Source organism: Bombina bombina, chromosome 2 (genome assembly GCF_027579735.1).
Source record: "Bombina bombina isolate aBomBom1 chromosome 2, aBomBom1.pri, whole genome shotgun sequence".
Lineage (NCBI taxonomy): Eukaryota > Metazoa > Chordata > Amphibia > Anura > Bombinatoridae > Bombina > Bombina bombina.
Window position 1 is genome coordinate 205,352,251 of NC_069500.1, and position 24,503 is coordinate 205,376,753.

General features: G+C 44.5%; 1 protein-coding gene across 1 annotated transcript in view; it reads left to right on the forward strand.

The window, feature by feature from the left end:
- The window catches only part of FAM151B (family with sequence similarity 151 member B), a 238,237-nt gene extending 214,257 nt beyond the window's left edge, over positions 1-23,980 (forward strand). Inside the window, 1 exon segment of the mRNA XM_053699712.1 lies at positions 23,621-23,980. Coding sequence (XP_053555687.1) covers positions 23,621-23,780 — 160 coding nt within the window. The 3' untranslated portion in view covers positions 23,781-23,980.
- The last annotated feature ends 523 nt before the right edge of the window (positions 23,981-24,503 follow it).

The window sequence follows — 24,503 nt, forward strand, 5'->3', positions numbered from 1 at the left end:
GGTCCGGGGAATGGTTTCTTTTCCTGCCTTCGGACTTTGCCAGTCACTTTGGTGCTGATCTGGGTGGTCTGTTGCCTTGGAGAGGGGGTCAGAGGTCTGTCTGCTTTGTTGAGCCTTGACTGCTGGTTTTGGATGCTCTCCTACTTCCTTGTTTTTCCGAGGAGGGAGTGGGTTTCTGTTTCTCCTTCAGAATCTTTCCTCTGTGGGAGTCCTGGAGCAGTTCCTAGCTTGGTTGGCTACTGTTAACGGCTGGAGTCTGCTGGACTTCTGTTGCAGAGGGAAGCCTGTGGCTTCATCTGGAGCATGATAAGATTTAGGGTGCTATTTTAAGGCGGTTCCCGGGGGTGGTTTTTATCCCTCGGTCACTCTTATAGTGCGGATTGCATGCTGTGTGAGGGATAGGGTCTACCTTGTCTCTCTAGGTCTCCAGGGTTGGAACGTTACATGGTCCCTTGGACTTCCGTTCAGATAGGGGTAGGGGTTTTTCCTCCCTTCTCTCTTTTTGAGTTTGTTCTCTATGCGTTTTGTCTTGTTGCAACCTTGGTTTGCGCTTGGAGTTCAACTAGGGTTCCTTTTACTCTAGCTTGTTGGTCTTTAGATCTCTGATGAGTTCTTCTTCTTCTTCCTCTTCCCTTCAGGGGGTATGTGGAGGTCCCCTTCCCTCGGGTCGGGGGTAAGTTTAAGTGTGGGCTTGGAGCCTGCGGGACTTGTCTCCTCGGAGGCTTTGTGCTCAATAGAATCTACTGATTCTGAGCGGTCTCTAACTTGGGCCTTGTAGGGCCTTGCTGGTTTAACTGATGGGCAGTTACCTGGTCCTTTCAGGTTTTATCCTTCTGTTTCTTGTTAAGCAGTTTGTTTTTGTCGAGTGTTTGGGTAATTTCAGGCTGTGGTGCCCTCCGAATGGGCCGCCTCGTCTACCCGCCCTTTTTTTGCATTCAGTGTCCTCTATAGCTTGGGTATTGTTTTCCCAAAAGTAATGAATGCAGCTGTAGACTCTCCCCATTTAAGAAGAAAAATTTAAATTATGCTTACCTGATCATTTTCTTTTCTTCTGATGGGGAGACTCCACAGCTCCCCGCCCACGTTTTATATGGGGCGGCCGTTTATTATTTTTTTATTCTTCTGGCACCTTTTTCACCCTTAAATTTCTCCTACTGTTCCTTGTTCCCTTGGCAGAATGACTGGGGGATGAGGGAAGTGGGGGAGGTATTTTAAGCCTTTGGCTGGGGTGTCTTTGCCTCCTCCTGGTGACCAGGTTCTGAATTCCCAAAAGGAATGAATGCAGCTGTGGACTCTCCCCTTCAGAAGAAAAGAAAATTATCAGGTAAGCATAATTTAAGTTTTTTTCATATCTGGCATACTTAGTCCACCCACGGACAACGGGAGATATAATATTTGCTTTGCAATTCTTAGGTGGGAGTTGGCCCAAGCAAATTTACGTAGAATTGATTGGAGCCTTTCAAGAAAATTTGGATGTAGTGGTATAGGTAATGCCTGGAATAGGTAAAGCAACATAGATAGTCTAGCCATTTTAATGGCATTCATTTTCCCAGCCAAGAGAGGTATTTGTTATACCAATCAAGTGTGTCATTATTACACTGAAGTATTTATTCGAAAAGGATAAGCATGTGAGATTAATGTAAATTCATCTGCAGAGAAGTTAAGCTGAAGAAGTTCTGATTTATGAAAATTCACATACATGATAATTAACCATAACATGCATGCATGATAATTAACCATATAAAGTACGTTTTTTCTGTACCGCAGAGAGAGAGGAAAGTGGAGGGGTTAAGGTAAGTAACAGATCATCAGCATAAAGCACCAACTTATAGAAAGAGTTGGTTAACTGAAATCATTTAATCTTCTTGTTAGATCTCAAACTGGTATCCAAACTTTCTATAGATAAGGCAAATAAAAGAGGTGAAATGGGGCAACCCTGATGCGTACCATTGTTGATAGGGAAAGTGTCCTTGAAAATAAGCATTAACTTTGACTTGCTTTACAGGGTGGGAGTAGGGGAAAATATTTGATGAATTAGCAGATCTGAAAAGCCAAAATGTTTTAATGTGAGTCGTAAAAAAGTCTAATCTACTCTATAAAATGGGTTCTCAGCATCCGTTTATAGGAACAGGAATGGTAAAGCGTTTGATTTAGCATATAATATAAGTTGTAAGACTTTTGTGGTGTTGTCCTCTCTTGGTGCTATGAATCCCACCTGGTCTGGGTGTATTAACAGGAGTAGGTATTTATTAATTCCATGGCTAAAATCTTACCGTACAGCTTTATATCTATATTAAAAAATGAGATGGGCCTAAAATTCCCCGGTAAATCCTGAAGTTTTTCGGGTTTAGGAACAGCAATCAACATGTGTAACTAGGGACAATAGAAGGGAATCAAATGCTGTTGGAACCTTTTATAGTAATGCTTAAAGTGAAGGTAAATACAAACGCTCTATTCTTAAAAATTAAATATATCAAGGCAAATAAATATAAGTTTAATTCATTAATATTTCTAAATCTTAATATTACCTGCGATATCCTATGTTATTCTCATCTACTCGGCTATCCGAAAAACAACCCGTCAATTTTTTTTTTTTAAAAAACAACGATCACATTGTGCAGCCATCCAATTGATTCCCTGGCCGTTAGGCGGCCATCAATTTACGTCATCATGGTCTGCTTCGTGATGCGCATGCGTAACAGTTTCTATATTGCAGTTCCCAAGCGCGCGCGTTCACACTTCACGCATGCGCATTATTACCTATTTATTGTAGGCATAGCTTAGAGCAGCAGCCGCGATTACCGCATGCGCAAAGATGACAGTCTAAAAAGGATGCGCATGCGCAGTTAATAGATGCTCGATGTGCACGAGCTGAGTATACACGTATAGAGCGGGTGGGACCGCTCTATACGTCACGGTATCCTAAACCAGGAAATAGTGAATGGGAGGAGAAACGGAAAGGAAGCGTAAGAAAAATATAGATATAAAATTACATAAATCAATAATGTTTTTACAAAAATAAAGCTAGCGACTTGATTTAAGTTACTAAAAGGGTTGTAAATAGGATTGATGGGTACAAAAACTTTACCTTCACTTTAATGCTAAAACCATTAAGACCTGATTGCAAGGTTTTAATTGCCTCTGAGAGTTCCTCAGCTGAGATGGGTTCTTCTAATGATTTGGTCAAATCAATAGTTAAGGAGGGACGTGGCTGTTTCTAGATAATCTTTGCAAGTGTGAGTTTGGGTTGTATTCTCAGTCTCCAGGGTGAGATTGTAGAAGCGGGATAACATTTCTTAAAATTTCTGCAATTTCAGGTGTACTCTCTACTGTCTTTTTTGAGGTTGCTTGAAAGGAATAAACATATGTTAAAGTCTGTTTATGTTAAAGGGTTTTTGCAAGCATTTTACCAGTTTTATTACTATCTGTATAGAATCTCAATTGCAATAAAAGTGTTTTCTCCAACATAGGTGTGTCCGGTCCACGGCGTCATCCTTACTTGTGGGATATTCTCTTCCCCAACAGGAAATGGCAAAGAGCCCAGCAAAGCTGGTCACATGATCCCTCCTAGGCTCCGCCTACCCCAGTCATTCTCTTTGCCGTTGTACAGGCAACATCTCCACGGAGATGGCTTAGAGTTTTTTAGTGTTTAACTGTAGTTTTTATTATTCAATCAAGAGTTTGTTATTTTAAAATAGTGCTGGTATGTACTATTTACTCTGAAACAGAAAAGAGATGAAGATTTCTGTTTGTAAGAGGAAAATGATTTTAGCAACCGTTACTAAAATCCATGGCTGTTCCACACAGGACTGTTGAGAGGAATTAACTTCAGTTGGGGGAACAGTGAGCAGTCTTTTGCTGCTTGAGGTATGACACATTCTAACAAGACGAGGTAATGCTGGAAGCTGTCATTTTCCCTATGGGATCCGGTAAGCCATTTTTATTCAGACAGTAAATAAGGGCTTCACAAGGGCTTATTAAGACTGTAGACATTTTCTGGGCTAAATCGATTCATATATACACATATTTAGCCTTGAGGAATCATTTAATCTGGGTATTTTTGTAAAATAATATCGGCAGGCACTGTTTTAGACACCTTATTCTCTAGGGGCTTTCCCTAATCATAGGCAGAGCCTCATTTTCGCGCCGGTATTGCGCACTTGTTTTTGAGAAGCATGACATGCAGTCGCATGTGTGAGGAGCTCTGATACATAGAAAAGACTTTCTGAAGGCGTCATTTGGTATCGTATTCCCCTTTGGGCTTGGTTGGGTCTCAGCAAAGCAGATACCAGGGACTGTAAAGGGGTTAAAGATAAAAACGGCTCCGGTTCCGTTATTTTAAGGGTTAAAGCTTCCAAATTTGGTGTGCAATACTTTTAAGGCTTTAAGACACTGTGGTGAAATTTTGGTGAATTTTGAACAATTCCTTCATACTTTTTCGCAATTGCAGTAATAAAGTGTGTTCAGTTTAAAATTTAAAGTGACAGTAACGGTTTTATTTTAAAACGTTTTTTGTACTTTGTTATCAAGTTTATGCCTGTTTAACATGTCTGAACTACCAGATAGACTGTGTTCTGAATGTGGGGAAGCCAAGGTTCCTTCTCATTTACATAGATGTGATTTATGTGACACTGAAAATGATGCCCAAGATGATTCCTCAAGTGAGGGGAGTAAGCATGGTACTGCATCATTCCCTCCTTCGTCTACACCAGTCTTGCCCACTCAGGAGGCCCCTAGTACATCTAGCGCGCCAATACTCCTTACTATGCAACAATTAACGGCTGTAATGGATAATTCTATCAAAAACATTTTAGCCAAAATGCCCACTTATCAGCGTAAGCGCGACTGCTCTGTTTTAGATACTGAAGAGCATGAGGACGCTGATGATAATGGTTCTGAAATGCCCCTACACCAGTCTGAGGGGGCCAGGGAGGTTTTGTCTGAGGGAGAAATTTCAGATTCAGGGAAAATTTCTCAACAAGCTGAACCCGATGTGATTACATTTAAATTTAAGTTGGAACATCTCCGCGCTCTGCTTAAGGAGGTATTATCCACTCTGGATGATTGTGAGAATTTGATCATCCCAGAGAAACTATGTAAAATGGACAAGTTCCTAGAGGTCCCGGGGCTCCCAGAAGCTTTTCCTATACCCAAGCGGGTGGCGGACATTGTAAATAAAGAATGGGAAAGGCCCGGTATACCTTTCGTCCCTCCCCCCATATTTAAAAAATTGTTTCCTATGGTCGACCCCAGAAAGGACTTATGGCAGACAGTCCCCAAGGTCGAGGGAGCGGTTTCTACTTTAAACAAACGCACCACTATACCCATAGAAGATAGTTGTGCTTTCAAAGATCCTATGGATAAAAAATTAGAAGGTTTGCTTAAAAAGATGTTTGTTCAGCAAGGTTACCTTCTACAACCAATTTCATGCATTGTCCCTGTCACTACAGCCGCGTGTTTCTGGTTCGATGAGCTAGTAAAGGCGATCGATAGTGATTCTCCTCCTTATGAGGAGATTATGGACAGAATCCGTGCTCTCAAATTGGCTAATTCTTTCACCCTAGGCGCCACTTTGCAATTGGCTAGGTTAGCGGCGAAAAATTCTGGGTTTGCTATTGTGGCGCGCAGAGTGCTTTGGTTGAAATCTTGGTCAGCGGATGCGTCTTCCAAGAACAAACTACTTAACATTCCTTTCAAGGGGAAAACGCTGTTTGGCCCTGACTTGAAAGAGATTATCTCTGATATCACTGGGGGTAAGGGCCACGCCCTTCCTCAGGATAGGTCTTTCAAGACCAAAAATAAACCTAATTTTCGTCCCTTTCGTAGAAACGGACCAGCCCCAAGTGCTACGTCCTCTAAGCAAGAGGGTAATACTTCTCAAGCCAAGCCAGCCTGGAGACCAATGCAAGGCTGGAACAAGGGAAAGCAGGCCAAGAAACCTGCCACTGCTACCAAGACAGCATGAAATGTTGGCCCCCGATCCGGGACCGGATCTGGTGGGGGGCAGACTCTCTCTCTTCGCTCAGGCTTGGGCAAGAGATGTTCTGTATCCTTGGGCACTAGAAATAGTCTCCCAAGGTTATCTTCTGGAATTCAAGGGGCTTCCCCCAAGGGGGAGGTTCCACAGGTCTCAATTGTCTTCAGACCACATAAAGAGACAGGCATTCTTACATTGTGTAGAAGACCTGTTAAAAATGGGAGTGATTCATCCTGTTCCATTAGGAGAACAAGGGATGGGGTTCTACTCCAATCTGTTCATAGTTCCCAAAAAAGAGGGAACGTTCAGACCAATCTTAGATCTCAAGATCTTAAACAAGTTTCTCAAGGTTCCATCGTTCAAAATGGAAACCATTCGAACAATTCTTCCTTCCATCCAGGAAGGTCAATTCATGACCACGGTGGATTTAAAGGATGCGTATCTACATATTCCTATCCACAAGGAACATCATCGGTTCCTAAGGTTCGCATTCCTGGACAAGCATTACCAGTTCGTGGCGCTTCCTTTCGGATTAGCCACTGCTCCAAGGATTTTCACAAAGGTCCTAGGGTCCCTTCTAGCGGTACTAAGACCAAGGGGCATTGCAGTAGTTCCTTACTTGGACGACATTCTGATTCAAGCGTCGTCCCTTCCTCAAGCAAAGGCTCACACGGACATAGTCCTGGCCTTTCTCAGATCTCACGGATGGAAAGTGAACGTGGAAAAGAGTTCTCTATCTCCGTCGACAAGGGTTCCCTTCTTGGGAACAATAATAGACTCCTTGGAAATGAGGATTTTTCTGACAGAGGCCAGAAAAACAAAACTTCTAAACTCTTGTCAAACACTTCATTCCGTTCCTCTTCCTTCCATAGCGCAGTGCATGGAAGTAATAGGTTTGATGGTAGCGGCAATGGACATAGTTCCTTTTGCGCGCATTCATCTAAGACCATTACAACTGTGCATGCTCAGTCAGTGGAATGGGGACTATACAGACTTGTCTCCGAAGATACAAGTAAATCAGAGGACCAGAGACTCACTCCGTTGGTGGCTGTCCCTGGACAACCTGTCACAAGGGATGACCTTCCGCAGACCAGAGTGGGTCATTGTCACGACCGACGCCAGTCTGATGGGCTGGGGCGCGGTCTGGGGACCCCTGAAAGCTCAGGGTCTTTGGTCTCGGGAAGAATCTCTTCTACCGATAAATATTCTGGAACTGAGAGCGATATTCAATGCTCTCAAGGCTTGGCCTCAGCTAGCAAAGGCCAAGTTCATACGGTTTCAATCAGACAACATGACGACTGTTGCGTACATCAACCATCAGGGGGGAACAAGGAGTTCCCTGGCGATGGAAGAAGTGACCAAAATCATTCAATGGGCGGAGACTCACTCCTGCCACCTGTCTGCAATCCACATCCCAGGAGTGGAAAATTGGGAAGCGGATTTTCTGAGTCGTCAGACATTACATCCGGGGGAGTGGGAACTCCATCCGGAAATCTTTGCCCAAATTACTCAACTGTGGGGCATTCCAGACATGGATCTGATGGCCTCTCGTCAGAACTTCAAGGTTCCTTGCTACGGGTCCAGATCCAGGGATCCCAAGGCGACTCTAGTAGATGCACTAGTAGCACCTTGGACCTTCAAACTAGCTTATGTATTCCCGCCGTTTCCTCTCATCCCCAGGCTGGTAGCCAGGATCAATCAAGAGAGGGCGTCGGTGATCTTGATAGCTCCTGCGTGGCCACGCAGGACTTGGTATGCAGATCTGGTGAATATGTCATCGGCTCCACCATGGAAGCTACCTTTGAGACGAGACCTTCTTGTTCAAGGTCCGTTCGAACATCCGAATCTGGTCTCACTCCAGCTGACTGCTTGGAGATTGAACGCTTGATCTTATCAAAACGAGGGTTCTCAGATTCTGTTATTGATACTCTTGTTCAGGCCAGAAAGCCTGTAACTAGAAAAATTTACCACAAAATATGGAAAAAATATATCTGTTGGTGTGAATCTAAAGGATTCCCTTGGGACAAGGTAAAGATTCCTAAGATTCTATCCTTTCTTCAAGAAGGATTGGAGAAAGGATTATCTGCAAGTTCCTTGAAGGGACAGATTTCTGCCTTGTCTGTGTTACTTCACAAAAAGCTGGCAGCTGTGCCAGATGTTCAAGCCTTTGTTCAGGCTCTGGTTAGAATCAAGCCTGTTTACAAACCTTTGACTCCTCCTTGGAGTCTCAACTTAGTTCTTTCAGTTCTTCAGGGGGTTCCGTTTGAACCCTTACATTCCGTTGATATTAAGTTATTATCTTGGAAAGTTTTGTTTTTGGTTGCAATTTCTTCTGCTAGAAGAGTTTCAGAATTATCTGCTCTGCAGTGTTCTCCTCCTTATCTGGTGTTCCATGCAGATAAGGTGGTTTTACGTACTAAACCTGGTTTTCTTCCAAAAGTTGTTTCTAACAAAAACATTAACCAGGAGATAGTCGTGCCTTCTTTGTGTCCGAAACCAGTTTCGAAGAAGGAACGTTTGTTGCACAATTTGGATGTTGTTCGCGCTCTAAAATTCTATTTAGATGCTACAAAGGATTTTAGACAAACATCTTCCTTGTTTGTTGTTTATTCTGGTAAAAGGAGAGGTCAAAAAGCAACTTCTACCTCTCTCTCTTTTTGGATTAAAAGCATCATCAGATTGGCTTATGTGACTGCCGGACGGCAGCCTCCTGAAAGAATCACAGCTCATTCCACTAGGGCTGTGGCTTCCACATGGGCCTTCAAGAACGAGGCTTCTGTTGATCAGATATGTAGGGCAGCGACTTGGTCTTCACTGCACACTTTTACCAAATTTTACAAGTTTGATACTTTTGCTTCTTCTGAGGCTATTTTTGGGAGAAAGGTTTTGCAAGCCGTGGTGCCTTCCATTTAGGTGACCTGATTTGCTCCCTCCCTTCATCCGTGTCCTAAAGCTTTGGTATTGGTTCCCACAAGTAAGGATGACGCCGTGGACCGGACACACCTATGTTGGAGAAAACAGAATTTATGTTTACCTGATAAATTACTTTCTCCAACGGTGTGTCCGGTCCACGGCCCGCCCTGGTTTTTTAATCAGGTCTGATAATTTATTTTCTTTAACTACAGTCACCACGGTATCATATGGTTTCTCCTATGCAAATATTCCTCCTTAACGTCGGTCGAATGACTGGGGTAGGCGGAGCCTAGGAGGGATCATGTGACCAGCTTTGCTGGGCTCTTTGCCATTTCCTGTTGGGGAAGAGAATATCCCACAAGTAAGGATGACGCCGTGGACCGGACACACCGTTGGAGAAAGTAATTTATCAGGTAAACATAAATTCTGTTTTTGTGTTTGGATAGAAAAGGTATCTTATCTCTTTTGAAGATCCTGGGTGACGCTTTTATCTAATGGGTTTAATTTATGGGCATGATCTAATGTCGAAAGATGTTTTGCAAGCTCATTAAATACCTTCCTGGCCTTTTTTTCTTTGGTGAGCTTCGATCTTAATTAATTCTCTCTGATTGATATAGCATTTGTGCGATTCTCATAAAATGCTAGGATCGGGTTTATCAGTCACATTTAACTGAAATAATTCCTTCAATGAGGATTTGAGCTGAATAGAAACAAGCTGGTCAGATAGTAAGGCTTCATCAAGTCTCCAGATAAAGGAACAGAGGGGGACTGAAGTCCATTTTAGAGAGCAGCTTACTCCAGAATGGTCTGTTCAGACAGTGGATATATGGCATACCGATGTCAATAAAGAAGAGAGCATTATGGTCTAACATAACATAATCAAGTCTGTAGTGGAAAGAAAAGAAAAAAGTATAATTGCGTGTGTTCCGATGTGTGAATCTCCAAGAGTCATGTAACCTTATATTTCTCTTGTTAAGTGTGTTCAGTCCACGGGTCATCCATTACTTATGGGATATATTCTCCTTCCCAACAGGAAGTTGCAAGAGGATCACCCAAGCAGAGCTGCCATATAGCTCCTCCCCTCACATGTCATACCCAGTCATTCTCTTGCAACCCTCAACAAAGAAGGAGGTCGCGAGAGGAGCTGGAGTTTTTACTTAATTATTCTTCAATCAAAAGTTTGTTATTTTAAATGGCACCGGAGTGTGCTGTTTTTCTATCTCAGGCAGTATTTGGAAGAAGAAACTGCCTGCGTTTTCTATGATCTTAGCAGGCGTAACTAAGATCCACTCGCTGTTCTCGACATTCTAAGGAGTGGGGTAACTTCAGAAAATGGGAATAGCATGCGGGGTCTCCCGCAAATGAGGTATGTGCAGTACAATATTTTCTGGGAATGGAATTGACTAAGAAAACACTGCTGTTACCCTTATGATGTAAGTACAGCCTTAAATGCAGTAGTAGTGACTGGTATCAGGCTGATAAATGTATGCACAGTAGAGTTATTTCTCTTTTTAAGTGTGTTCAGTCCACGGGTCATCCATTACTTATGGGATATATTCTCCTTCCCAACAGGAAGTTGCAAGAGGATCACCCAAGCAGAGCTGCTATATAGCTCCTCCCCTCACATGTCATACCCAGTCATTCTCTTGCAACCCTCAACAAAGAAGGAGGTCGCGAGAGGAGCTGGAGTTTTTACTTAACTATTCTTCAATCAAAAGTTTGTTATTTTAAATGGCACCGGAGTGTGCTGTTTTTCTATCTCAGGCAGTATTTGGAAGAAGAAACTGCCTGCGTTTTTTATCTATGATCTTAGCATCCGTAACTAAGATCCACTGGCTGTTCTCGACATTCTGAGGAGTGGGGTAACTTCAGAAACTGGGAATAGCATGCGGGGTCCTCCGCAAATGAGGTATGTGCAGTACTTTATTTTCTGGGAATGGAATTGACTAAGAAAATACTGCTGTTACCGTATGATGTAAGTACAGCCTTAAATGCAGTAGTAGCGACTGGTATCAGGCTGATAAATGTATGTGCAGTCGAGTTATATTCTAGGGACTAGAATTTGACTGAGAAAATACTGTTAACACTGAAATAATACTTAAGCCTTCTCTGCAGTGGTAGCGACTGGTAGCAGGCTTAGTGATAGCTTTGCATGACATTGAAAAATGTTGTTTTTTAATAAAACGTTTACTGGCATGTTATTCGTTTTTTGTGAGGTACTTTGGTGATAAATCGCTTTGGGCATGATTTTTTTCCACATGGCTAACATATTTTTCTGCATGGAAACCGTTATATCAGGGCTCCCACTGTTGTGATTGGAGTGGGAGGGCCCTTGTTTTAGCGCCTTGTTGCGCAGTTAAAATTATACAGTCTTTCTGCTTCTTCTTCCTTGATCCAGGACGTCTCTAGAGAGCTCAGGGGTCTGCAAATTTCATTTGTGAGGGAGGTAATCAGTCACAGCAGATCTGTGACAGTGTGCTGACTGTGATTAAAAGCGTTAAATCTTAATTGATATCTGTTTTATCCGTTTTGGGTATCGAGGGGTTAATCATCCTTTTGCTAATGGGTGCAATCCTCTGCTAATAGTACACTTCTTGTTAAGAATTGTTTAATTATATCTGTATTTTTGAAGCGCTGCAGTGTTTTTTATATTGCTTGTAAAACTTATTGAAAGTGATTTCCAAGCTTGTTAGTTTCATTGCTAAGTCTGTTTTGAACATGTCTGATTCAGAGGAAACTGTTTGTTCATCATGTTCAAAAGCCAATGTGGAGCCCAATAGAACGATGTGTACCAATTGTATTGATATTGCTTTGAATAAAAGTCAATCTGTACCGATAAAGAAGCTATCAACAGACAACGAGGGGGAAGTTATGCCGCCTAACTCTCCTCACGTGTCAGTACCTGCGTCTCCCGCTCGGGAGATGCGTAGGATTGAGACACCTAGTACATCTAGGCCCTTACAAATCACTTTACATGATATGGCTAATGTTATGAAAGAAGTATTATATAATATGCCCGAATTAAGGGGCAAACGCGATAGCTCTGGGTTAAGGACAGAGCGCGCTGATGACACGAGAGCCATGTCTGATACTGCGTCACAACTTGCAGAACATGAGGACGGTGAGCTTCATTCTGTCGGTGACGGTTCTGATTCGGGGAGACCGGATTCAGAAATTTCAAATTTTAAATTTAAGCTTGAGAACCTCCGTGTGTTACTAGGGGAGGTATTAGCAGCTCTGAATGATTGCGACACGGTGGCAATTCCAGAGAAATTGTGTAGGTTGGATAGATACTATGCGGTACCGGTGTGTACTGACGTTTTTCCTATATCAAAAAGACTTACAGAAATTATCAGTAAGGAGTGGGATAGACCCGGTGTGCCTTTTTCCCCTCCCCCGATATTTAGAAAAATGTTCCCTATAGACGCCACCACACGAGACTTATGGCAGACGGTCCCTAAGGTGGAGGGAGCAGTTTCTACGTTAGCCAAGCGTACCACTATCCCGGTGGAGGGTAGCTGTGCTTTCTCAGATCCAATGGATAAAAAATTAGAGGGTTATCTTAAGAAAATGTTTGTTCAACAGGGTTTTATATTGCAGCCTCTTGCATGCATTGCGCCTGTCACGGCTGCAGCGGCATTCTGGTTTGAGTCTCTGGAAGAGGCGATTCGCACAGAGCCGTTGGATGAGGCCTTGAGCAAAGTTAGAACCCTTAAGCAAGCTAATGCGTTTGTTTCAGATGCCGTAGTACATCTAACCAAACTTACGGCTAAAAATTCCGGATTCGCCATACAGGCGCGCAGAGCGCTCTGGCTTAAATCCTGGTCAGCGGATGTAACTTCCAAGTCTAAACTACTTAACATTCCTTTCAAAGGGCAGACCTTATTCGGGCCCGGCTTGAAGGAAATTATTGCTGACATTACGGGAGGTAAGGGCCACGCCCTTCCTCAGGACAGGGCCAAACCAAAGGCCAAACAGTCTAATTTTCGTGGCTTTCGTAACTTCAAGGCAGGAGCAGCATCGACTTCCTCCGCTCCAAAACAGGAAGGAACTACTGCTCGTTACAGACAAGGTTGGAAAGGCAACCAGTCATCGAACAAGGGCAAGCAGGCCAGAAAGCCTACTCCCGCCCCTAAGACAGCATGAAGTCAGGGCCCCCTATCCAGAGACGGATTTAGTGGGGGGCAGACTTTCTCTCTTTGCCCAGGCTTGGGCAAGAGATGTGCAGGATCCCTGGACGTTAAAGATTATATTTCAGGGATACCTTCTGGATTTCAAATCCTCTCCTCCACAAGGGAGGTTCCATCTTTCGAGGTTATCAACAAACTTAGTAAAGAGAGAGGCATTTCTACAATGTGTACAAGACCTCTTAATCATGGGGGTGATCCACTCAGTTCCGCGATCGGAACAGGGACAAGGATTTTACTCAAATCTATTTGTGGTTCCCAAAAAAGAGGGAACCTTCAGACCAATCTTGGACTTAAAGATCTTAAACAAATTCCTAAGGGTACCATCGTTCAAGATGGAAACCATTCGAACCATCCTACCCATGATCCAAGAGGGTCAATATATGACCACGGTGGACTTAAAGGATGCTTACCTTCATATACCGATTCACAAAGATCATTATCGGTACCTGAGGTTTGCCTTTCTAGACAGGCATTACCAGTTTGTGGCTCTTCCCTTCGGGTTAGCCACGGCCCCGAGAATTTTTACGAAGGTTCTGGGCTCACTTCTGGCGATACTAAGACCACAAGGCATAGCGGTGGCTCCGTACCTAGACGACATTCTGATACAAGCGTCAAGTTTTCAGAATGCAAAGTCTCATACAGAGATAGTTCTAGCATTTCTGAGGTTGCATGGGTGGAAAGTGAACGTGGAAAAGAGTTCTCTGTTACCACTCACACGGGTTCCTTTTCTAGGGACTCTTATAGATTCTGTAGAGATGAAGATTTACCTGACGGAGTCCAGGTTATCAAACATTCTCAATGCTTGCCGTGTCCTTCATTCAATTCCAAGCCCATCGGTAGCTCAGTGCATGGAGGTAATCGGCTTAATGGTAGCGGCAATGGACATAGTGCCATTTGCGCGCCTGCATCTCAGACCGCTGCAACTATGCATGCTCAGTCAATGGAACGGGGATTACTCAGATCTGTCCCCTTTGCTAAATCTGGACCAGGAGACCAGAGATTCGCTTCTCTGGTGGTTGTCACCGGTTCATCTGTCCAAAGGAATAACCTTTCGCAGGCCAGATTGGACGATTGTAACAACGGATGCCAGCCTTCTAGGCTGGGGAGCAGTCTGGAATTCCCTGAAGGCTCAGGGATCGTGGACTCAGGAGGAGAAACTCCTCCCAATAAACATTCTAGAATTAAGAGCAATATTCAATGCTCTTCTGGCTTGGCCTCAGTTAGCAAAGCTGAGGTTCATCAGGTTTCAGTCGGACAATATCACGACTGTGGCTTACATCAATCATCAAGGGGGAACCAGGAGTTCCCTAGCGATGTTGGAAGTCTCGAAGATAATTCGCTGGGCAGAGTCTCACTCTTGCCACCTGTCAGCGATTCACATCTCAGGCGTAGAGAACTGGGAGGCGGATTTCCTAAGTCGCCAGACTTTTCATCCGGGAGAGTGGGAACTTCACCCGGAGGTATTTGCTCAACTGATTCGTCGTTGGGGCAAACCGGATCTGGATCTCATGGCATCTCGTCAGAACGCGAAGCTTCCTTGTTACGGATCCAGGTTCAGGGACCCGGGAGCGGTGATGGTAGATGCATTAGCAGCCCCTTGGGTTTTCAACATAGCTTATGTGTTTCCACCATTTCCGTTGCTACCTCGGCTGATTGCCAGGATCAAACAGGAGAGGGCATCGGTAATTCTGATAGCGCCTGCGTGGCCACGCAGGACCTGGTATGCAGACCTAGTGGACATGTCGTCCTGTCCACCATGGTCTCTTCCTCTGAGGCAGGACCTTCTAATTCAGGGTCCTTTCAACCATCCAAACCTAATTTCTTTGAGGCTGACTGCCTGGAAATTGAACGCTTGATTCTATCAAAGCGTGGGTTTTCGGATTCGGTTATTGATACATTAATACAGGCTCGGAAACCTGTGACAAGAAAAATTTACCATAAGATATGGCGTAAATATTTATATTGGTGCGAATCCAAGAGTTACTCATGGAGTAAGGTTAGGATTCCTAGGATATTAGCTTTTCTACAAGAGGGTTTAGAAAAGGGTTTATCCGCTAGTTCGCTAAGAAGAACCCCAAGCTTCCTTGTTACGGGTCCAGGGACCCGGGTGCGGTGCTGGTAGATGCACTAGCAGCCCCTTGGGTTTTCAACATAGCTTATGTGTTTCCACCTTTTCCGTTGCTACCTCGACTGATTGCCAGGATCAAACAGGAGAGAGCATCGGTGATTCTGATAGCGCCTGCGTGGCCACGCAGGACCTGGTATGCAGACCTAGTGGACATGTCGTCCTGTCCACCATGGTCTCTACCCCTGAGGCAGGACCTTCTAATCCAGGGTCCTTTCAACAATCCAAACCTAATTTCTCTGAGGCTGACTGCTTGGAAATTGAACGCTTGATTCTATCAAAGCGTGGGTTTTCGGATTCGGTTATTGATACATTAATACAGGCTCGGAAACCTGTTACCAGAAAAATTTACCACAAGATATGGCGTAAATATTTATATTGGTGTGAATCCAAGAGTTACTCATGGAGTAAGGTTAGGATTTCTAGGATATTGTCTTTTCTACAAGAGGGTTTAGAAAAGGGCTTATCCGCTAGTTCACTAAAGGGACAGATTTCTGCTCTGTCTATTCTTTTACACAAGCGTCTGGCAGAGAATCCAGACGTCCAGGCCTTTTGTCAGGCTTTGGCTAGGATTAAGCCTGTGTTTAAAACTGTTGCTCCTCCGTGGAGCTTAAACTTGGTTCTTAAAGTTCTTCAGGGTGTTCCGTTTGAACCCCTTCATTCCATTGATATTAAGCTTTTATCTTGGAAAGTTCTGTTTTTGATGGCTATTTCTTCGGCTTGAAGAGTCTCTGAGTTATCTGCCTTACATTGTGATTCTCCTTTTCTGATCTTTCATTCAGACAAGGTAGTCCTGCGTACTAAACCTGGGTTTTTACCTAAGGTTGTTTCTAACAGGAATATCAATCAAGAGATTGTTGTTCCATCGTTATGTCCTAATCCTTCTTCAAAGAAGGAACGTCTTTTGCATAATCTAGACGTGGTCTGTGCCCTGAAGTTCTACTTACAGGCAACTAAAGATTTTCGACAAACTTCTTCTCTGTTTGTCGTTTACTCTGGACAGAGGAGAGGTCAAAAGGCTTCGGCTACCTCTCTCTCTTTTTGGCTTCGTAGCATAATACGCTTAGCCTATGAGACTGCTGGACAGCAGCCTCCTGAAAGAATTACAGCTCATTCCACTAGAGCTGTGGCTTCCACCTGGGCCTTTAAGAATGAGGCCTCTGTTGAACAGATTTGCAAGGCTGCAACTTGGTCTTCACTTCATACTTTTTCCAAATTTTCCAAATTTGACACTTTTGCTTCTTCGGAGGCTGTTTTTGGGAGAAAGGTTCTACAGGCAGTGGTTCCTTCTGTTTAATGTTCCTGCCTTGTCCCTCCCATCATCCGTGTACTTTAGCTTTGGTATTGGTATCCCATAAGTAATGGATGACCCGTGGACTGAACACACTTAACAAGAGAAAACATAATTTATGCTTACCTGATAAATTTATTTCTCTTGTAGTGTGTTCAGTCCACGGCCCGCCCTGTCTTTTTGAGGCAGGTTCTAAATTTTAAATTATAACTCCAGTCACCACTGCACCCTATAGTTTCTCCTTTCTCGTCTTGTTTGGGACGAATGACTGGATATGACATGTGAGGGGAGGAGCTATATGGCAGCTCTGCTTGGGTGATTCTCTTGCAACTTCCTGTTGGGAAGGAGAATATATCCCATAAGTAATGGATCACCCGTGGACTGAACACACTACAAGAGAAATAAATTTATCAGGTAAGCATAAATTATGTTTTTTCAGAGAGGAACAGACCGATTTAAGAGTCATTTGTGAGATATGGATATATGACAGAATTAACATTTACATACAATAAAGTAGAAAAATGTGCATTCCATTATAACAACTGAATAGTAGATGAAACTACCAATCTAAAGTGGGATGTTTTCTTGTAGCTTTATGAATAAGATAAACATATGAAACTGAACAAGGTTTGGAAGAGAACAAGAGTCAACAGTAATAAAAAAAAAAGTAAAAAATACTCACGCATTACTTACAGGATCAATATGTAAACTAAGAAATGAAGACGTGGCCTGAAGGTTCAAGAAACATTTCCAGGTGCAGGGTGAATTTCCATTTGAACAGAGGCCTGTCTGTTTCTAGATGTCTTGGGACCTGCTACAGTCCAGCTTGAGCATTGTGGTTTGGGTGAGGAAGGTGGTCCATTGGGTTCAGGTGATTTTCCTTCAGGTTAGAGATAGCTGGGATTGAAGTATTGGAAGACCTAGTGATTCACAAAGTGTATGGACATCACCTGAGTCTGAGCAGGTTGTGTTCGTTTACCATCCTTGACCACCAAAAGTTGAAAGGGGTAGTTCCATCGGTATTGGATATCTTTGTCACGTAGCATAGTGGTGAAAGGCTGTAACTGCCTTCTTTTTTTGCACTTTGTGGCCACAGTCAGTTTCTTTTTTCTAGGGGACATGGTGAGTTAAGGTTAATAGCTATGTTGCCAAAGATATATCTTCAATAAGGCTGTGTAGGATGCTAAAATCCACTGAGGGAGATCAATCCCCTATTCTTCTTTTAGAATTGGTAGGTTGGTATCTATATAGGGATAGGTGAAAGAGAAGCCTTGTGATTCCCACAACAGAGACTAATAGTTAGAGAAATATTGTAGCAAAGTCTTAGGTTTCTAAAAAATCCCAGAAATTGGTTGTCAGCCTTTTATGGGAATCTGACTTTACAGAACATACTGTTTCATTTATAGAGATCAAGAGTTGTCCTATATTTTTTCTGCTTTATAATCTAATATCACTGGAATGTTTAGGAAGCAAAGTGGAGGCAGTACCTGTCTACCAGATGAGAGGGGTAGATTAAAAATCTTTTTGCTGGTGATGTTGTTTTTATCTGGAAAACCTCTACTTGTTGGCTGATGTCACAGTGCTAAACTTGTACTTAGAGCTGTTTTTCTTTTGTATGGCTGAAAAGGCATTACATGCTTAATACAAGGGTGAATCAGAAAATGTGTGCATGCATGCTCAAATAGAAAAGGTTATATGATATGCGACACAATGTAGATATAAGTATATATCAGGAAATATATAGTGCATCATTTGCTATGCATATAAAGAAGCCAAATTTGCAGTTGCGGTAGTGTGCTGTATAGGTATTGACAAATAAGAAGCACTTAATGTGGACAGTCTGGCCGTCTGCTTGCTGTTCTTAGGTGTCAACTTCATAACGTTTTATGCGTAAGGAGAGCAATGTCATCTCACCTTCTGCATTGTATGTGTCCTCTATGTAAGCCAGAGTTGTAGAAGCTATGGATGTTGAGGCTGTTGGTCGGGTTGCGATTTTGAGTCAGGCCTCAGCTGCTCAGTCTTAGGGTGAGGCCCCCTTGTTATGCAATAGTAAGCAGCTCAGCAACAGGTGCAAAGTTTCCAGGGTTCGTTGCAACAGCTGTGTCTGAGACATGATGCAGTTATTAGCGGTAAGTAGCAACATGCTGTGTGCTTGAGCAGAAAGAACGCTGTAAGGGGTGTTAGCGATTAACCTTATGGTCTGTAATGGCACAGGCCTAGAAAATGTGGCTTTCAAGCAGGGGAATTCTCTGTGATGGTTGGCAATTTTAGAAGCCTCAGGTAGCTACTAGATGTGAAATAGCCGACTTTGCTATATAGTAGTCCTGCTTCTTAGGCCTCTATGCCAGTTTTAAATTATACGTAGCCACGGGATAAACCGAAGCTCAAACAAGTGTGGCCATTTTCCCCGGAAGCCAGCTCCACACACCCCCCAACATGGTTTCTTAAATATTTTCTCTAAAAATTCTACCACTTTGATATTCACAGATACCAGTCACGAATACGAGACCACCAAGGCTTTCCCCTACTACCTGGCTAACTCCTTTGTACATCCGCTTTGGCCATTTCAGGACTTACGGGATCTCCCAGATTTGTGATATCTGTTATTTCTACTAAGGGAAAACCCTTCTAGGCCGGCCGCACCGCAACTGATACCTGCCTAACCCCTCTCAGGCTGGCGGGGCTCCTGGAACTCCCAGTCGGCCGCATCACGCCAGACACCCGCTAACTTTACCCCTGGTCGCTCCAGCTTTGCCCCAGAGCTCCAATCTTTTGGTGATTAGTAGCCCTTAGGGAAGACAAGAGGTAGGGGAATTGCTGGAGGGGAGCTCCTTTGGGAACCAGGGGTTTTGGACACCCCTACCCCCCTATCTTTACCGGGCTGTAACCGAGAGCTTTCAAATGACACCCTTGAGGTGCTGCCGCTCCCCCGTTATCACCCCGAAACATCATCTCTGTATCCTGGGACTCTGTGGGACTGTGGCTGCTATGGCAGGCACCAGCCTGTCTGGAGGGGCGGGAATGGCGGGAGATTTGGGAGTAAGATAAGACCCTTTGTGTATAAAAGGAATGTGTGTTTCCTAATAAAATCAGTTCTTCTTGTTTAACCTGATTGCTAGTCTATCTAGTTATTTGGGTGTTGACAGGTACCCTCTGGCAGAGCTACCCAGTCGGGGTAGCCGGAGTCTGTCACAGGGTGGGATCCTGAATACTGGTGCTGTCTGGTATCAGGGTGGGCTACTGGCTGTAATCACTTGGCGGCTACACAGCTGCAGTCGGCAGGGAGGTAGCAGGACCCTTCTGGCGGAGCTACCCAGTCGGGGTAGCCAGGGTGTCTGTCACATTGGCTGGCAGCGGTGGAATCTGCTTCCTTCCTGCTGACCGAGGAGAAGTGCCTCAGTAGCCGGTAACTATGGAAGTCAAGCTCCTAAGTAGAGTACGGGAGGCTCTGGCCCAGCTGGACGGTCCTAGTTTGTATTGGGACCTGATGGCAGAAAGGGACTTTTTCCGCCGGTAACTCTGGAGGGAGGTTCTCCAACAAGAGCAGGGCTATCGGATATCGACCCTCCCAAATTGGGAGGAAGAGTATGACCTCCAGTGGGACTTACGAGTGCCTTTCCTGGGAGAGCAGCCCAGGGAGGAATGGCTGTCCGAATTGGATAGATTGATCCATGATGACGGGGTGCTGGAGGACGGCTACCGAGCCCTCCGGTGGCACGCTATGCAAGCATGGCCATGGTTGGAGGATGGCACCCCCATGGAGGGCTTTGGCTTCGGCGGCCCTGGATTACTATATGAAAAGATGCTTAAGGACCTAGACTTTGGGAGCGAGGTGGTCCAAAGACTGGCGGAAATTTGCGAGTACCAAGAGAGGCAGCTGGATCTCTCGGGGGTACCCTGGCTGCAAGCCAATATGGATTATCTATGTGGCCAGGAATGGGCACTGGAAAAGGAATACAAGAGGCTGCTACACCTCGTTCAGCAGCATGCCACGGATTCTGCACGAAGCTGTGGCGCAGCAGTCTGGGATTCATGGAGGTTGGCCTCTGAGGAGTGGCAACATGGAATAAGTGACCAAGAGCTGCTAGATCCCGATCAGCAGTCTGGCCCCGAGCTTATGGTCCTGGACAAGGGAGCCACCCCAGCAAAAGCGCTGGCAACAGGGCAGAGAGCCTGTAGCTCCGGGAAGCCAGGAAGAGGAGACAGTCGGTCTCTCTCCCCAGCGGAAGTGCCAGGTACAGGGAGAGGAGACAGTCGGTCTCTCTCCCCAGCTGCAGAGCCAAGTACATGGAGAGGCAGCAGTCGGTTTCTCTCCCCAGCGGCAGAGCTGTACACCAGGAGCGGAGGTAGTCGTCCTCCCTCCCCTTCCACAGAACCCCTTCCTGGGAAAGGAGACATTCGGTCTCTCTCCCCAGTGGCAGAGCCAGGTACAGGGAGAGGCGGCAGTCGGTTTCTCTCCCCAGCGGCAGAGCCGTCCCCCGGGAGCGGATGTAGTCCTCCCTCCCCTTAAACAGAATCCCTTCCTGCGAGAGGAGACAGTCGGTCTCTCTCCCCAGCAGCAGAGCCAGGTACCGGGAGAGACAGCAGTCAGTTTCTCTCCCCAGCGGCAGAACCATCCCCCGGGAGTGGAGGTAGTCGGCCTCCCTCCCCTTCCACAGAACGCCTACCTTTGAGAGGAGACAGTCGGTCTCCCTCCCCAACGGCCGAACCCTTTCCAGGGAGCCGAGACAGTTGGTTTCTCTCCACCCGCAGCAGCACCCCTTCCAGGGAGGTGTTGAACCTTTCGTCCCAGCAGCTGATCCCCTTCCAGGGAGCAGAGACAGTTGGTCTCCCTCCCCAATGGCAAAGCAGGCTCCCAGGGAGCGGAGGCAGCTGGCCTCCCTCCCCAGTGGCAGATACCCTTCCTGGAGGGAGAGACAGACGGTCTCTCTCCCCAGCAGCTTGGCCTGATCCCTACCCTACACCCATCCCGGAGGATTTTCTACAGGGGGCAGCGTTGCATTGGGCAAGTGGGATACCTGCCCATGCATTTGGTGCCACAGCCAGGAAACCTTGAATGGCTTTGTTTGTGGGTGGGTCGGCATTTACTCAGCCGAGGGTCCCAAAATGAAGCAGTGTCGCCATGGGACTTAAAGACACTGGGACTTGTGGGAGAGCAAATTTTCTGGAGCCAGCCTTGGAAACCTGGGTTGGGACTGTGCATTGTGTGACTATCCCTGCGCCCAGGGCGCAGGAGATGAAGGCTAGCAGGCACCCCAAGGTTGCCCCAAGCCCAGGAGGAATGGGATGACCCCTCCCAACAACCGACAAGGGGAGGGCCCCCGCCGGATAGCCCCAGGGCGACCCATTAGGGGTCTAACCAGGTCTGCCGGTCTGAAAGGGGGGAGATGTCATGGATACCAGACCACTAAGACTTCCCCCTACTACCTGGCTAACTCCTTTGTACATCAGATGTGGCCATTTCAGGGCTTACAGGATTTCCCAGATTTGTGATATTTGTTGTTTCTACTATGTGAACTTTGTCAGAGAAGAGCTGATCTCTGACCGGGAAAACCTTCTAGACTGGCCAGGCTCCTGAAACTGCTGGCCGGCCGCACCGCAACGGATACCCGTCTAACCCCTCTCAGGCTGGCCGGGCTCCTGGAACTCCTGGTCAGCCGCATCATGCCAGACTCCTGCTAACTTTACCCCTGGTCACTCCAGCAGCCCTTTGCCCCAGAGATCTGCTCTTTGGGGATTGGTAGCCCCGAGGAAGACAAGAGGTAGGGGAATTGCTCGATGGGAGCTCCTTTGGGAACAGGGGATTTTGGACACCCCCACCCCCTATATTTACTGGGCTGTAACTCTGGTCCCCAGTAACGAATCACGCTGCTTTTTGGACTGCGGCATCTGGGGACCAATAGCTTTTAAATGACACCCTGGAAGTGCCGCCACTCCCCCGGGATTACCCCGCAACCACCACCTCTGTATCGTGGGACTCTGTGAGACTGTGGCCGCTATGGCAGGCGCCAGCCTATCTGGAGGTGCGGGAATGGCGGGAGATTTGGGAATAAGATAAGACCCTTTGTTTGTGTATAAAAGGAGTGTGTGTTTCCTAATAAAATCACTTCTTCTTGTTTCACCTGAATGCTAGTTATTTGGGTGGAAATTGCTATAATCACTTCCTCTGCTACATAGCGGCCTGTTGTCAGGTATAGGAAGGACCCCCTGGCAGAGCTACCCAGTCGGGGTGGCCGGAGTCTGTCACAGGGTGGGATCCTGAATACTGGTGCTGACTGGTATCAGGGTGGGCTACTGTCTGTAATCACTTGGCAGCTACACAGCTGCAGTCGGCAGGGAGGAAGCAGGACCCTTTTGGTCGGAGCTACCCAGTCGGGGTAGTCAGGGTATCTGTCATATATATATATATATATATATATATATAGATAGATAGATAGATAGATAGATAGATACGTATACATGTTTGTGTGTGTGTATATATATATTTATATATACACACGTATACATATGTACAGTATATATACATTCAAATACATTGTCTTATACCTTTTAACCATTAACTTTTTTTTTTATATTGATATGAATAACTGTTTTAGTGTATATATATGAGTGTAACTGATAAATTGAATGTATTTATGTTGTGTTTAATGAAACTTTTTTTTTTAGCCCTAAACCTTTGCACAAGGTCTTCAGGCATGCTAACCAGATGAGCGCAAATTTAGTTTGTGCTCATGCAGTCGCGTTTATTTTCAACTTGTAATACATGAGCAAGTTAACGCGGGCGCAATATTTAATTATTGTGTGCAATTTCATTTACATGCACTAGGTTGTTAAAAATATATATTTTAACATAACCAATTCAATGTTACACGTAAATTGTGCTTTCCATGGTACTTTGAAACAGCAACGCTTATCTCTATTTAGTAAATGAGAACAAAGCCACTTGACATTTTCCAAGTGTTTTGTAATCTGTAGTTCAGCCGGTTTTCTACCATACGACCTGCATTTTTGTAATTCTGCTAATTCAGTAAAGAATATAAAACCCAATTATGTTACCTAATGTCACCAAAAAATAACCCTGTGATTGATGCGTGACAATTAATAATGCTATGTATGTGTTGCAGGTACAGTTTGACTATCTGGGCAGGAAAAGATGACATCTATCCAGTGGAAGACTTACTGTACGTCCGAGATAATTCAGAGGAATACAGAGTGTACTATGATATATACGATCCCCAGAATAGTGATCTCAAAAAAGCTATAGAACATACACAAAACAACTAAATATATAGTGGTATAAAACTATGTGGAAGAGACTTTGATGCTTAAGTCGCTTTTTTTTATTTCTTTTTTTCTTTATATAGAAGTTTTTATTGATACAGCACTAACCTTTTGGTTTCCAGAGAACAGTGCAACTAATTACTGCATCACAACCCCTATTCCAGATATTGGGTTAATTAATAAAAGAAAATAAATAAATATTATACTTGTATGGTTTGTCATGTTTCCAACACATATTCCTGTTCCACATCCTTATATATGCCTGAGGGAAATAGTTCGGAGGTGGCATACATAGCATACACGTTTTCCGTCTCACTTTTTAGGCAAATGAAGATTAATGCAGCTTTATTTATTTAATTTATTTTATTTTGTACTCGGCGATAAGTCTGCCCAGAGGGCAATCTATGTTTAAAAAAATACAAACCCCAAAGGTCATATTACAAAAAATAAAAAATGTAAAATTACAGAAAAAAATAAACAAAGCTATCCCAAATTAAAAAATGAAACCTAAACTAATACCCCTATAAAAAAACAAAAAATATAAAAACACCCCTTAATCTAATACTAAGCTACCAACAGCCCTTAAAAGGGCTTTTGTAGGGCAACGCCCTAAGTTAAACAGCTATTTTACTTAACAAAATTACCAATTACCCCCTAACAGTAAAACCCCCCACCCAACCAACCCCCTAAAATAAAAAAAACTAATTTAAAAAAAAACGTAAGCTA